This window comes from Crotalus tigris, unplaced genomic scaffold, assembly GCF_016545835.1.
Source record: "Crotalus tigris isolate CLP2741 ecotype Arizona unplaced genomic scaffold, ASM1654583v1 scf7180000018674.437415, whole genome shotgun sequence".
Taxonomy (NCBI): domain Eukaryota; kingdom Metazoa; phylum Chordata; class Lepidosauria; order Squamata; family Viperidae; genus Crotalus; species Crotalus tigris.
Genome location: NW_024097138.1, coordinates 240,195 through 256,574, shown reverse-complemented (window position 1 = coordinate 256,574; position 16,380 = coordinate 240,195). Strand labels below are relative to the sequence as shown.

The 16,380-nt window shown below is 35.5% G+C and overlaps 1 protein-coding gene across 1 annotated transcript in view; it reads right to left on the bottom strand.

The window, feature by feature from the left end:
- Positions 1-16,380, bottom strand: part of ABCA12 (ATP binding cassette subfamily A member 12) — a 224,960-nt gene that overhangs the window by 28,974 nt on the left and 179,606 nt on the right. The window contains exons 40-42 of the mRNA XM_039355317.1: positions 14,340-14,445; positions 10,293-10,347; positions 2,376-2,553 (exon numbers count right to left, since the gene is read on the bottom strand). Coding sequence (XP_039211251.1) covers positions 2,376-2,553; positions 10,293-10,347; positions 14,340-14,445 — 339 coding nt within the window. The remainder of the gene's footprint in view (positions 1-2,375; positions 2,554-10,292; positions 10,348-14,339; positions 14,446-16,380) is intronic.

The following is a 16,380-nucleotide window of genomic DNA, read 5'->3' as shown; positions in this document are numbered from 1 at the left end:
ATATATTGTGAGAAGTTTTATATCCAAATAATTTTATTCTTTATACTGTTTCCATCCTTCCTTAAAATATTAACAGAATCCACAATGGTCTGAGAATTGGTGTTTCCACTAGATAATTGACAGTCAAGATAAAACTAAGTTAATCAACTAAAATTAGCAAACTTCCTCCCAGCTCCAATCCACATATCAAAGGATAAAGCCTGAAACACAAAGTTAATTAAATTAAGATTCCCAGAGGAACTGCATGTTCACAAGAATAAGTACACCTACACACAGACTTCAAATGTCACCCTAGAACACAGGTCAGCAACTTGCGGCTCCGGAGCTGTATGCGGTTCTTTGAGCCTTCCCCTGTGGCTCCCAGCCTCCTCTGCCATTTTCAGAGAGAGACAGAGACAGAGCTTCTCTCTCTCTCTCTCTCTCTCTCTCTCTCTCTCTCTCTCTCTCTCTGTGTGTGTGTAAAAAAGACAGTAGCCTCACCCTGTTCCGACAAGCTGACAAGCTTATTGAGTGGGGCTCCTCCCTTTGCTGTGTCTCTGCAGGAAGTGGAAGGGCAGGAGAGAGCTAGCTAGCCCAGCTATGCTGACTCAGAAATTCTGGGAGTTGAAGTCCATGAGTCATAAAAGAGCTGAGGTTGCCTACCCGAGCTAGCCCAATAAGAATGTGTGTCAGCTTGTTGGAGAACAGCTTGAAGCCAGCTTGCCAGGTGAGCAGAAGATCGGAGAGAGAGAGAAAGAGAGAGAAAAAGTGAGAGAAAGAGAGAGAGGAAGAGAAAGAGAGAGAGAGAGGAAAGAGAGAGAGAGAGGGAGAGGAGAGAGGGGGGAAGAGAGGGGGGAAGGAAAGAGGGAGAGAGAGAGGGAGAGGGAGGGAGAGGAAAGAGAGAAACAGAGAGAGGAAAGAGAGAAAGAGAGGGAGAGGAAAAAAGAGAGAAAAGAGAGAGAGAAAGAGAGAGGAGAGAGAGGGGGAGAGGAAAGAGAGAGAAGGAGAAGAAAGAGAGAGGGAGAGGAAAGAGAGAAAGAGAGAGAAAGAGAAGGAGAAAGAGAGAGAGGGAGGGGGAGAGAGAGAGGAAAGAGACAGAGAGACTCTTTTGACATCTAAATATATAACACTGCATATATCCTTTTTTACCTTTATGATACACACAGAGAGACACACACCTATAATAAAGGTAAAAAAGGATATATGCAGTGTTATCTTCATTTTAGATATCAAAAGGGTTTTGCGGCTCCCAGTGTTTTGTTTTCGGTGGGAAACGAGTCCAGGTGGCTCTTTGAGTGTTTTGGGTTGCCTACCTCTGCCCTAGAATTAGCATGTGACATATTGAACAAGTTTCCCTTATTAAAATCTGCTGCTGTACCCCATTTCTCTGCAGCCTGCCTGACCCCAAATGCAAACTGTTTTGCTTTTAGGGATAAATATTTCTTTTTTCCTCACAGCTGTCTGGATCTCACTTTTATTTATTCTTGTGCAGCCCTGGCTCGAGTTGGATCCCCAAATTATTCTTCTGACAATATCTACCCTGAGAACTCATGAATATGCTTTTGCCTGCTGCCAACTTTGCACATTTCAGTTTTTGCTTCTTGATAAGATTCATATTAAAAGACATTTTGTTTTCATCAGAATTACTAAGTACAGCTGTATTCAAAATTGGAGGATAAATTATACATAAACATGAAATATGCTCCAAAGATTTTATTTTGTTTAACCCAATATACAAAAAGGTCTATAAGGTAATCTGAAAGCAAGCAGGGATTTTTTTTTCTCCAGGATTAATTTTACAGCAAAAACTTTTCCTACCAGTGATTTTCCACGTTTTGTAAAAAAAGAGAAAAGTTATTTTCCTCTGAAGAAAGGAAAACCATTTTTATAGGATGAGTAATTTTAGTCTGGAGGATTAAAAAAAATTACCTGGCTTCTCATCAAGTTACAGTATTTTTTAACAATAGTAATTAAGATATTATGGTTGAATGTTCATATAATAATAGGTAACTCAGAATTCCAAACAAAAGATCCATTAAGGAATAAAATCTTTTTGCCAGATTTTTTTTTACAATTTAACTTGAGAACAATCTTATTAATTTCTAGTTAAATATAAATGTTCTGATCTTAGTAGAAGATTGGAGTGTTATAAAGGTCTGAGTTGGATAGATATAGTATAGCAATGACAACAACAAAAAGAGGATGGAGTCCATGTATTACAAAGCATGGTGCAAAAGCTTAATTCTAAGATTTTAAAAACTGAATATAAGCATGGAGTTCTATGAGCCAGAATAAATAAGTGAATCCTGCATTTTTTAATATACCGGTAGCTTTTTTGGGGCTTCATTTCATCATATGGTATTTTCCATATTATATTTAAGAGATAAGCTACTCACCATGTCATAAATGAAGTTAGTCACCCAGTAGCTGGTCACACCAAGGCCAGAGATATGCTGCAGCTGTTTTGCCTTTGTTTGATGTTCCTTGACCACATAAAGCACAAAACTAGCTGTTGTGATGGAATATCCGATCAGGATTGACATGGACACGATGATATCCAGTAAACTACTAAGCCTGAGGAAACGAAAAAGTAATGAAACATTTTAAAAGATGAACAGGCCAGCCATGGCCAGCTCCAGCTTTTAAGATGTTCTATACAAAGAATTTTCTAATGGCCTGATTTGTGCTGGAGTTCTCCGGAGGGCCAGTTTAATTTTCTGCATTGTCCAGAGTAAAGTTAGGTTAGAGGCATTGTAAGAAATTCAAAATTGTCTGAGGTAAGTATCTATTGTTCCTAAGAAAGTTGATCAGGAAATTAAAAAAAAGGAAGAAAGTTAAGCATCGACTATGAGCCCAAGACCTTAATGAATAGCACCGCATGCAGATATGTTTTATTTTAGAGATATAATATAATAAAATATAAACAATTATTTTTATTCTATAATTTTTTTCATAACTAAATTGACAATTGCTGTCAAAAATAATTCAGGATCAATTAATATGTCAGAACAATCATAGTTAAATATGATAACTACTAAGATTAGTAGGTCTGAAAGAGTTAGTGTCATATAATTTGGTGCCAAAACATTCCTTCCCCATTACTAAATATCACAGAGAAGTGTTCTCTTTGTAATGGAGAACCTGCAACCTGAAGGGATACAGCTCAGAAATAAATTGGAAAGCTAGGCAAACAAGGGTTTTTAACACATGGTACTACTGTACTTCCACTCTAGTCCTTCCCACAGATTTTGATGGCAATTGTGTAATCCTTTTCACTCCCAAAAACTTTGGAATGCAAGGAAAGGGCTTTCTCCAGCAACCAGTTAGTGCAAAAGGAAATAAAATCATTTGCTACCCCTCTCCTATTTATGTTTCCAAAACTTGTGTGTGCCTAATCTGAAAAAAAAAAACCACCCCAAAACACTAAGCTATTGCTATAAAAGTGCAGCCTCAAATTCCCCCGCCCCACTTCCCTCCCCCCTTCTGAACCAGTACTGGAAAAAAGTCTGGTGCTTTGTAAAGTACCAAAGAGAAGAAACAAACAGAATTCTGGTTCAGTTTCATTCCTGTTTGCTTTATTTGGGCTATGAAGTTTATTGCTTGAGCTGAATATAGCAGCTAGATACTACCCAAACATTACTTAAAAACATATTATATACTACACAGGCTAGAAATACATTTGCTATATATGTAATCGTTAGTAGCGATGATGTTTACATCTTTACATAGTTGGAAACATAGATTATTTGAGGGAACATCTCTCTTGGGTACTACTTTGGTATACCACTGCCCATCCAGGTACTAAGGTCTGCTGATAGGGCTGCCTCTTAACTATATTCTATCACTTCTCATTATGTGTGTATTCTGTATTTATAAATTTACCTATTCATTCTTATATATTTGTAACCACAAAGTCAGTCCTCATGGTCACACAGAGCAACAAAAAAATGGAGTTGCCTGATGCACAGGTTTCCAGCTGAGATTTCAGTATTGCTAATTCAGTGTTTGTGGTTGCTGCTGCTGCATGTCAAGATGCTTCTGGGTTAAACTTCCGGTGGTCAAGCGACGGTGATGGCGGCTACTTTGTAGCCGTCCTCCTGTGATGGTGTCAGAACTGCGGAGCACAGCGTTCATCAGCTGGCCCGCGGTTCGAAATCCCCTTCCTGGGCGAAGGGAAGGGGTAGAGACTGCATGAATAGAGGTAGAACCTCTTAACCTTCCCTGGATTTTTTTTAGGGGGGGTAGAAAGAGTGCTCCCTCGGAGTTCGTGCCTTCTCCGCCTCTCAGCTGTCTTTGTTTCTTCGGAAGCAAAGCGAAACGCCGCTACCATCTCCGCATTTAAAGCTTTCTGGTGAGTGATTTTTAAAACGGACAGAACTGTTTAAAGGATTTTATTTAGAGTTAAAGATTTATTTTTCTTAATTTTTTTTAGCTTATGCTGACTCCTTTTTTTGATTTTTTTTTCTTTGGGCGGAAAGTGAGAGTGAAAGTAAAATGGCGCTTTGAAAGTTTTTTTTTTTTCCAATCTCCGGAAAGAAAAGACGGATTGAATGAAATGTATGCTTAGCATTGCTCTCTTTTTCTCTTTTAAGTTTCTTTTCTTTTTCCTTTTAAAGTGCTTTGGAGGTTCTAATTTTTATTGCATTTTTTCTGGTTTTTTTTTATTTGTAAAGATTTAAGCATTTTTTTTAAGAAGAAAGAAAGAGGGACTAATTTTAAAAAAAAATGGCTTCAAAGAGACAACCAGCTTCTATAGTGTCTAAGGTGATTTCTTCTCCTGTTATTGCAACTGTTCAACAACAACTTAAAGTTACACCACCCGTCCAGCAACCTAAGGCTATATCTCCACCTTCTCCTCCCCCATCAGGCTCGTCTGCACAAGACATTAAAGATATAATGGAAAATGCTGTGTCTCAATTTAGGGAGGAAGTGAAGCAACTTTTGGAACAGAGCAAGTCTGAAAGTAAGGAGGAAATGAAGAAAGAAATGAAAGAGCTTTTTGAACAGAATAATACTATTTTGAGGCAAGATATAGTCTCAGCTTTATCTGGATTGGCTTCTGTGGTTGTGAAGCTGGACTCCAGAGTGGAAGAAGTCGCAGAAAAAGTAGATTTTCTTGAGTATAAATTTCAAGATATGGAAAAAAAGGTGGAAACCTCACAAGATGATATTCTTATGTTTCAGTATAGACAGATGGAATATGCTCTGAGAATTAGGGGTCTTAAAGAAGATATGAATCAAGATCTGATGGAGATGGTGATTAATGATTTAGCTGTTGTTTTGAATATAGATAAAGAGGAATTACGTGGAGAAGTGGAAAAAATCTATAGAGTGAACTCTTGGATTGCGAAACAGAAGAATTTGCCAAGAGATGTGGTGATTTATTTTGCTAAGAAGTCTCTGCGCAATCAGATTTTACAAGCTTTTTATAACAAGAGATTCCAGATTGCTGCCCAAGATATCATTATCCTAAAGGAAATCCCATCTAAAATTTTAAGAAGCAGAAAAGATTTTGTTTTTTTAGCAAATGAATTCAAAACAAGATTGATGCCATTTAGATGGGAGATTCCGATGGGTATTGCTTTGAGCCATGCGGGGATACGGTACAGACTTAACACGGTTGCCAAAGCTAAAGAATTTTACAACACGGTCCTGGGAGCAGGCTCATCTTCATCCATGACTCAGAGAGCCTTGAGTGGCCAAGAGGTGGAACAGCAGTCTGAAGGACTAAGTTTGATGGCTGCTGGGCAGGTGGAATGGATGCGTCAAGCAGAGGTTAAAGAACAGAGAATGACTCGTGCAGCACACAAACGTAAGGAAAAGGAACAACAGAAGAAAGAAGCTAAAGAATCTTCTCATCAGATTGTTTCGATGCCGGTGGGAGGAGCAAGACCCAAAAGCTCTGCAACACATTCCTCAGTAGCAGATCTTGAGGGAATCTTCTCCAGGCTCCTGGTTAAGGGAGATGGCAAAGTTCCTGACCTGGAATGTTAATGGGCTTAATTTTCCCCAGAAGAGAAAGAAAATCTTTCATTACTTAAAACAACATAATAATGATATCATTTGTTTGCAGGAAACTCATATTTTACTCAAAGACCAAAAATATTTAGCTAATGCTCGCCTGGGATCTCATTTTGTATCTCCTGCTCCTGGGAAAAAAGGGGGTGTGGTAATCTATGTTAAGCAAAACCTACCAGCTTGTCTGGTAGAAACAGATCCTCAAGGAAGATATGTCATGATTGAACTTGGCTTATATGGTAAGAAAATACTTATAGTGGGATTGTACGCACCAAACCAGCAACAGGAACAATTTTATAGATTGTTACATCAGAAAATAACTTTGTTGGATTATAGGTCAGTGATATTAATGGGAGACTGGAATGGTGTTTTAGACACACAAAAGGACAAAAAAGGTTTTTCTACTTTCTTTAAACAGGCTAAATTACCTAAAGCTTTTTTTGATTTGAAAGAAGATTGGGAATTGAGAGATTATTGGGTTGAACGTAATCAAGAGGAAAGAGACTTTACTTTCTTCTCAGATAGACACCAATCTTTCTCAAGGATTGACTTCTTCCTGATTATAACAGGGTGAAGAATGTAAAAATTTTTCCTAGGTCACTGACAGATCATAGTCCAGTTTGGATGGAACTGGTCACTGAGAAAGAGGAGAGGAGATCCTGGAGGTTGAATGAGAATTTATTTAAACAAGAAAAAAATGTTCAAAAATTAAAGGAATGTTTAAAGGATTATTTTGTTTTAAACATGTATAAGGGAACATCAATGTCAATGATATGGGATGCAAGTAAAGCTTTTATGCGCGGGATTTTGATAAAAATGAATAACTTTCATAGACAAAAGCAGACTCAGAAACGTAAAGAATTGGAAGATGAGATTAAATTAAAAGAAAAGCTTTTAATTTCAAATCCTTTAGATGAAAAGGTGAAAGGAGCTATAAAATTGTTAAAAACACAATTTAATATGTTGATGGCTGATCAAGCTGCAACTAATTTGCAGCAGCTTATACATAAGGACCAATCGGGTTTTATAACTGGAAGATATATGAAAAATAATGTTAGACAAATTATTAATTTATTAGAATATTTAGATAAAAACAACCAAGTCTCTGCAGGGCTGATATTTTTGGATGCTGAAAAAGCCTTTGACCAATTGAATTGGCAGTTTATGTTATCAAAAACAGACTGCTCAACTTATTGTTAATGGGGGTTTGTCAGAGGCTTTTACAATAGAAAAAGGTACAAGACAGGGATGTCCATTATCTCCATTATTATTTGTCTTAACATTGGAAATTTTGTTGATTAAAATTCGGGAGTCTCAAGAAATAAAAGGAATAGAGATTAATAAAAAAGAATATAAGCTAAGAGCTTTTGCAGATGACTTGGTTGTTACTTTGTCTCAACCTACCTATTCGGTAGTAAAATTATTACAATTGATTCATCAATATGGGTGTGTTTCGGGTTTTAAAATTAATAATAATAAGACTAAAATATTACCCAAAAATATGACTAATTGTGATAAACAGACCTTGGTTAACTTAACAGATTTTGAAGTTGTTGATAAGGTAAAATATTTGGGGGTCATATTATCTGCTTCTAATGTAAAATTGTATAAAAACAATTATGAAAAGTTGTGGATTGGGGTACAGAAGGATTTAAAGAATTGGGATAACTTACAGTTATCTCTTATGGGTAGAATTGCAGTTATTAAAATGAATGTCCTACCAAAATTTCTTTTTTTGTTTCAAATGTTACCTATCTTAAAGAATGAACTTAATTTAAATGAATGGCAGAAAGGTATTAACAAATTTATTTGGGCAGGGAAAAAACCAAGGGTAAAACTTAAAATTATGCAAGATTTTCGTGAGAGAGGTGGACTCAAGGTACCGAATTTGAAACTATATTATGACGCTGTGGTTCTAACACTGATTAGCGATTGGACGAATTTAACAAATGTAGAAATTCTCCATTTGGAGGGTTGGGATTTACTTTTTGGATGGCATGCCTATTTAATTTTTAATAAAAAAGTGGATCGGGTTTTTAAATCTCATATTATAAGGATTTCTTTGCTTAGGGTGTGGAGGAAATATTATAAAAGTGATTTTAAAATACCATTATGGGCTATACCTTGGCATGCGATAGAGGGGATAAAGAGAGGAGCTAAGATGGTTACGGTTTCCTATACACAACTACTTAGATGGGATGGTCAAAATTGGCAGTTAAAATCTTTGGAAGACTTAGTACATGCAAACATTACTTACTCATGGTTTCAATACAGACAAATAGTGGATAGATGGAAGACGGATCGTAATATGGGTTGGCTTAGAGAAGATGAAAATCTTTTTAAACAAGTAAGGGATCAAAGACCAACTCATATTAAGAGGGTTTATGGGGTTTTAGTTGAAATGGATTCAGAATCTGAATTAATCAAAGATTGTATGATTAAATGGGCACAAAATATTGGTGAACCAATCCCATTGGATACCTGGGAACTTATCTGGGTGAGGAACGTTAAATTTACACAAGCGCAGAATTTAAGAGAGAATTTTTACAAAATGTTTTATAGATGGCACCTTGATCCACAAAAAATGTCTATTATGTACCCTGATCTACAGCCTAAATGTTGGAGATGTGGTTGTTTGGATGCTACTTATTACCATATTTGGTGGTCGTGTAAAAATATAAAAGCTTTTTGGATTAAGATATGGTGGAATATCCAAAGAATCTTTAGAAGGAGGGTTAAATTTACCCCACAATTATTTTTATTAGGTATTGTTACTGATTGTGATGCTAAGGAAGTTATATTGATGTTAAATTTGATTACAGCCGCAAGGCTGTTAGTAGGACAATATTGGAAGAAGGAATCTTTGCCTACTTTACAAGAGTGGTTCTATAAAGTTTCTTACTTGGCGGAAATGGCAAAGATTTCGGCTTTCTTAAAGGAGCAATCTCAAGAGAAATTTTTTGTTATATGGGAAAAATGGACAAATTTTATACAACATAATTTGGATATGGAAAAATATCATTTAGCTTTTTCATAGTTTGTATAGATTGTTTTCTCTTTTCTTTTTCCGTCTTTTGTTTTCTTTTTTCTTTTTTTTCTTTCTTTTATTTTTTTATCTTTCTTTTTCTTTCTCTCTCTCTTTCCTTTCTTTTTTATTTCTTTTTTAAGTACTTTTTTTTCTTAATGTTTATGTTATGTATATCTTATTACTAATTATTTCATAAGTTGTAAAAGGTTTTTTAAAATTTTAAATAAGCCTATATTCAGTTCTGGGAAGTTTGGGGAGGGGGGAGGGGGGGCGGGTTTGGGAGGGATTGGGTGAGGGTTGATTTGTAAAACTTTTAAAAAATTTTCAATAATAATAATAAAAAAAGATGCTTCTGGGTTGAAAAGATTAGCCAGTGATATCACTGTTGCCCAGGGGACACCCATAGGGGCTCCTTTTATGTCCCAGTTATTTTTCCCACTGAATGGTACCTATTTATCTACTTGCATTTGCATGCTTTCAAACTGCTAGATGAGTAGGAGTTAGGACAAATTGATGGGAGGTCATTCTGTCATGACGCTCGCTCTCGGGTTTTGAACTGCTGTTAACACTCAATGGTTTTCTGACTCAGTGTCCTAACCACATGAGCCACTGTGTGTTCAGTATTTGTGGTGACTTTACAGAATGTAACATAAAGTTGCCTATATGTGGCGATGCAATAATGGGCTTTCATGGTTATGACATTTTGGTTATAAAATTTCTTCCTTCCTAGAGGCCAGGCTATTAACAAAATAGATTTCCCTGCCAAGTAGAAATCAGGTTATCAATCTATGCCAGGGGTCTTCAAACTTGGCCCTTTTATGACTTGTGGACTTCAACTCCCAGAATTCCACAGCCAGCGTGCCAGATTTGAAGACCCCTGATCTATGCTTTCAGTTGCAGTTGTAATAACTTAGTTCCTATTCTATTTTTAATCAGGTTATTTTACTTGCTTTTTGTTGAATTGTTTATCTTGATTTTAATGAATAGATAATGGATATAATGGATGGATAATAAAATACAGAAGTTTATAAATATTTAAATATATACATATTCTCCAGTGTTATGCAACTTCTTGTTCTACTGTTCAGGACAATATTTATGATAAATTCAAAACATACTGTATAAAACATAAGCAATCCCTATTCACAATGACTGACATGCATATAATATAATCTAGCTTATACTTCAAAATAACTGTAATACAAAAGTCAGTCTACTTTTCCTACAATTATAATTAAGGAGAAAAATGATAAAATTAACATCTTACATGACTTGTTCCTGACTCTCTCCACCAGGATAAGGATGAGCAACAACAGAAATGCCTGCAATAATAATGAAATACATTTAGGGACTTTATTTCAGGTGCTAGTTCAAAAATTGAATGATTTAACAGTTTTAAATTTCTGCCATTAAGGTAAAAGGCAGCTAAAATGATCTATAGCTCAAATGCTGAGAAAAAGAATATTTGAGAACCTAGTTTAGAAAACAAAATGAACGTGTGGGATCAAGATGTATAAAATCTTCTTGATTGAGAAAATGGAGAGGGAAATTTTTTTTCAAGTATCAAATGATCAGGGTTATCCAATTCAGTTTATTGGAGAAAGATTTAGAATAGAATAAAGAAAATTATTCATATAATGCATAATTAATCCATGCAAAATGTTCCTCCTACTCTTTTGAGTCAACGGCATTCTTTTCCCAGTTTTGAGAGCTGAAGACGTCTGTTTTATGTTTACACAGTGACTCTGTGTAGCTTGAGAAATGTTGATTTCCACCTCATCAACCTCATCAACCTCCAAACATCAGTTAGAAAGGAACAACAATGGCAATGTACGTCTCCATCTAGGCATATACTCATAATGCCACAATTATGTACAAACTATTTCTGAATTTTATCTCTGCCTAATGAACATTCACTGGCAATTCTACATAAATTAGTCCAAACTTCTAAAGGCATGGATATTAAACATATTTATTTATTCATTTGTCAAATAAACATCTCCAGAAGTTACAAATGCTCCATCACTGGAGGTTTTTAAGAAGAAATTGGACAGCCGTTTGTCTGCAATGATATAGATATAGGCTTGGGCAGCGGGTTGGACTAGAAGACCTCCAAGTTCCCTTTCTATTCTGTTACTGTTATTCTGTAAAATTTGAAATCACCTACCTCTCTCTCAGAGAAAAACTAACTTTTTAACATAAAAGACCATGAAAATGTGACATTATTGTAAGATAGTATTAAATAGCTGGGCTGATATTTTTTAAAAAAATATTTAGTGATTAAAATTAAAGGGAAATGTAAGAATGAAGTTAATAAAAACATGCACGTTGGTGCCAGAGCTTGTTGCACTGAAGAAGACGGTATGTGAAGATGCTAAAGGAAGCAATATACAGAAAATCAAAGATGCAAAAAAATAAGAAAAATCAGTCAGGTAAAAGCAAATAATATTTATATAAGAAAAAAAATCATATGGGTTAAACAAATTTAAATTAAAAAAAAAATTAAATTTAAACTTAAATTTGGTCAATATGACTGAATTCATTTTGACTGGAGCCAGGATGCCATTATTACACATATGCAATTTTTTAGAATTTGTTGGCTTGTGTTGCCAGGAACCGTGGTGGCACAGTGGTTAGAATGCAGCATTGCAAACCAAAGCATGCTGGCCAAGGAATGAGAAACATCTGCTAGCCAAGGTCTCCCATCCAAGTGCAAAGCACAAAAGCCCGTGAAATCGAATGCTTGTTACCTGAACAATATACCAGCATCTAATTGGACATTTGTGGATAACAGGGGGGAGGGCCAGGGAAAAGGGAAAGTTAATTGCTTTGTCTGTGTGCAGAAAACATCAGAACCAGCTTCCCTATTCTTCTGTAACCATTTAAGCTCCAGTAAAGTATACTCTTGGCAAAACAAAGACCCAGAAGTCTTTCTTCACTGGATGAATGAATGGGACGGTTGACAGATGTCCTTTTGAGGTTGGTAAAATGAGGACCCACATTGTTGGGTCCCATATGCAAACACTGTAAACTACTCAGAGAGTGCTATAAAGTACCATAGAGCAGTATATAAGTCTAAGTGCTATTCTATTGCTATAATTTGCAACATTCTTGTCCCAAGTATATGGGTGTTACTATACTAAAAAGACCAGATAATCTTAGAATAGCAATAGATTGTAGACTGAGTACAGTATGAGCCAAAAAAGGGATAAAGCATAAGAAAAGGCAAATGCAAATTTGGGCTCCATTAAAAAAAAGCATAATTTCCAAATCACAGGAAATAAACTCTCCATCTTTATTTTATTTTGGTTAGATCCCACTCTGTGTACTTCACTGCATTTTGGATTTAACCTTGAGGAAAAAGTGCCAGTGGGAGGATATCACTTCCTCATTTACCTAGAGGGTGTCAACCAGTTGGAAGAAGACCTGTCCTCTCTCAATTTAAACTGTGGGTCAGGAAATGATGGATTGAAGTTACAGGAAGGCAAATTTTGATGGAATATTAGAGTCAGAGTCAGATCAAATATGTAAAAGCTCAGGAAGAAATAAAAGCCCAGAGAGTAGTAAGTTAAAATGGAGGCAATGTATCCATCTCTCTGAGTTGCAAGTCCATGTCCTGGGATAGAAATAAGCTAACAATCATTTTATTGTAGAGAGATAATTTTTTATTACGCAGTTAGAGAATGTTAAGAATCTCAGAATGTGGACATCTGGATTCACAATTTAGTGATAAAGCATACTGGGCAGCCACCAACTTCATCTTGTCTTATTTCTCATTGCAATTTTTGGGAAAATAAAAAGGGGTGAGAAGAACATAGAAAAGCAATAATTGCATTTTTCAGTTTATAATTTTATAATTAAATAGTTATTCAAAATGTCTAAATGGATTTTCACAAACCTACCTTTTACTTCCAGTCAAAATTATCCCTGCTGAGCCCCAAATACCATCTAGGGAAGCTTATCAAACATTCTAAAAATCCATTTTTGATACAAAATGTTAGCATAAAACCTAAATCAGTAAAATAGATTTTACTGCCTTTTCCAGTATCTAGAAAATTACTCTAGGTCATTTACTACATTACTCAGTTTTAAAGCTAGAAACCAACAATAGAGCAGTATGGTAGATACTGAGGTCATTGCTTGCAAAAACGGAAGTTTGAAAATGAATGATATTAACTTAATCAAAAATATTAAAAATAATATTTAGAAATTATTCTATTTTTATAATCTATTTATGGCTACTGAGCCTCTAGCTACTATTGTCCCTTTTCTTTCTCAGTTGGTTTAATAGTAAAGGCCTTCAAGAGTGATACTATATTACATTGGTGCCATGTCAAGAATTAGTATTCATTAGTATTCGTTTTGCTTGATTGAGGAGCTGTGGTGGCACAGTGGTTAGAATGCAGAATTGCAGGCTAATTCAGCTTGCTGCCAGGAGTTCGATCCTCACCAGCTCAAAATTGACTCAGGCTTCCATCCTTCTGAGATCAATAAAATGAGGAGCCAGACTGTTGGGGACTATTTACCGACTCTATAAACCACTTAGAGAGGGCTGTAAAGCACTATGAAGTAGTATATAAGTCCAAGTGCTATTGCTTTTTTATCCCATTTTTTTAATTGCTTCAAAAAAAACCCCCCAATTTTTCTCTGATATTGATCTTCCTCATCAGTTATCCTTGTTGGTTAGCGATATCAATCCCAGTGGAGTAAACATTATTTCAATCAATATTTAAAAGCTGCAGTCTAGATCTTGGTTTCTATCCTAATTCTAATCTTAAAGCTGCACTGGGGATTAAAATTAGGAAACACAATGATAGGGTATTGATTGTTACTACCTACTTTAAAAACAATAAAATAATAATAGTTAACTTTTATCTGGACATTTCAAGAATTTCTGAACAGTCTTTTGGACAAAGCAAACATAAGCTATTGGCCACTTTAAATGGCTGATTGGAAAAAAAATGCCTTCCAAGAACCTTTCTGTTTCAAATTTATTATATTCAACATCCTTTATTAGTTGAGTGTATTTAAGATTCTTGTTTTTTTAAAAAAATACTTCACTGTAGGATTTTCAGCTTAAAGCAATGCAGACTAATTTGCATTTTATTCAACAACCTATGGCAGAATTCAGAAAGGAATAAATAATGCCCTAGAAAGCATAAAACTTGGATTAACTATTCTGCATTTGCAGATTCATTCTTAGTGGGGATGAAGAGTAACATAATACTTCACATGTCTCAATGTATTTAAAGATAGGTGGAAAACTAAAGCTCTCATCTTGAAATTGAAAACTATGTGGCAGGTGGATACCTACCATATCCAGAGGTGTTTCCGTGTGGTAAGTTAGCATGGAGAATGAAGTTATTCAAGCTGTTAAGGTAGGCTGGGAGGCTATGATATCCTTCCGGATTATACCAAACCTATATTTAAATTTTAGATATAAAAATAACAGGCAATATATATATACTTGTAATTTTGTGAATAAATTTGTAACCAGTGAATCTTAGAATTCAGGTGAACAATGAGACAGAATATACCTGCAGGTCCACTCCATAAAACAATACTAAGAATAATAAAGTGTTTGTTTGTTTGTTCATATTAGAAGGGGTTTGAAAAATCTGCAGGCCTCTTAGATTGTGAATCCTTGGAGAACTAAAGTATGAGAACAGTGACTTGTCTAAGTTCAGTTAGTAAGTTCGGGAGTTGTGTGATAATAGTTACAACCCACAGTTCCAATGTTAGAGTTTGTTTGTCTATTTATTAATTTTTTTTTGTAGAAGCAAAATAAAATTTATATTAGCCAAAAAAATATTTGGAAAATTGAAACATAGTTTTTCTCAAAACTCAAACAAGAAGCAAGAATGCTACTCCAGTTTTAGTAGAACTAGAGCTCTTTTATCCACAGTACCTGAGGACAGAAAAGGCATTTAAAATTAACTCTGCTGAGAAACCTCAGGTTATGAGTCAATGTCCATTTCTACTAGAAGCAATTATTGTCAGATGAATTTTCTGGCCTTGACAGGCTTTCTCAGCACATTAGGAACTGGCAAACAAAAGTTCCTTTACTACACAAATGCTGATATGACCCAAATTAGATTTCCTGCTACAGCAGCATATACGAAGGTAATTTGGAAATAAACCTCTGTTTGATTATCAATGACAGACACTCGCAGATACAGAACTTTTATTATACATATTAGAAAACTACAACACTATATTACTTTTTGACATAATCACCATTCAAATTGAGGCACTTGTCATAACATCCTACAAGGTTTGAAATTCCTTAGTAATAATCGCTCAGTGCCAAATCTGGGTTATGGGTGTGCGTGTGATCAAAAACATCCTAACGGAATGTCTTCAAAAGTTCTTGGGTGTGTCTAGTGGTGTGTGGGCAAGCATTATCATGAACCAAGTCAGCATGCCCTGACGCTTGTTATGGATGGCTCGTCTTATGTTTTCGTAATGTTTCACAGTAGACTTCTGAATTGATGGTTGAACCACGCTCCATGAACTTCATGGAGATGAAGTATTTCATCTCCATTTCTTTGGCATCTTCACATTTGGCGCAATTTTCTATGGCATCACTTCTGATTTAGACATCTTAGATCTCATGAAATTAAATTCCATGGAAATTATATAAGCCATAAAGTGTACATCACTTCTGACATATCTGGGCAATGACTGATGGCATCATCAAGTTTTCTTTCTTTAAGGAGGTTTTCTATACTCTTGGACCATCTGGATATGCCAATCTCATATGTCCCATACCCATCCCATTCATGTTGGAGGCACTTCCGGATTGAAAGTTTCATGATAATGCTCACCCACACACCGCTAGACATACTCAAGAACCTTTGAAGCAGTTCCATTGGGGTGTTTTTTATCAATCCCCCTAGAGCTCAGATTTGGCGCCAAATCTGATAACCAAATGGAGGTTTATTTCTGAATTGCCCTTATTTATTCCTTGAAAAGTATGAGAACAATACTGTAGGAAGAAAAAAAAACTGCAGCTGGCACATTTGCTAGAATAGTCCCTCCCAATATGGACCATTATTTCCTAGACCACAGAGTTAAAGGAAACATTTTATGCATATTATATATAAAAATAATCTATTAATACAAAATTACAGCAGAGTTGATAAAATATAGTGAGCAAAAATCTGAGTTATAAATCATGAAGTTGTTTGCATCTCATACCTTTCAAGAACCTGACAAGTTGCCTTAATAGAGCCCATTTCTCCAAGTCTCCATTTTTCTGTCTACAACACTTAAATAGTAATACTGACTTACCTGAGAAACCTGCAATAGGACCCTAGTTTTTAATGTAATTAAATAGTGAATTTTAACAAGAT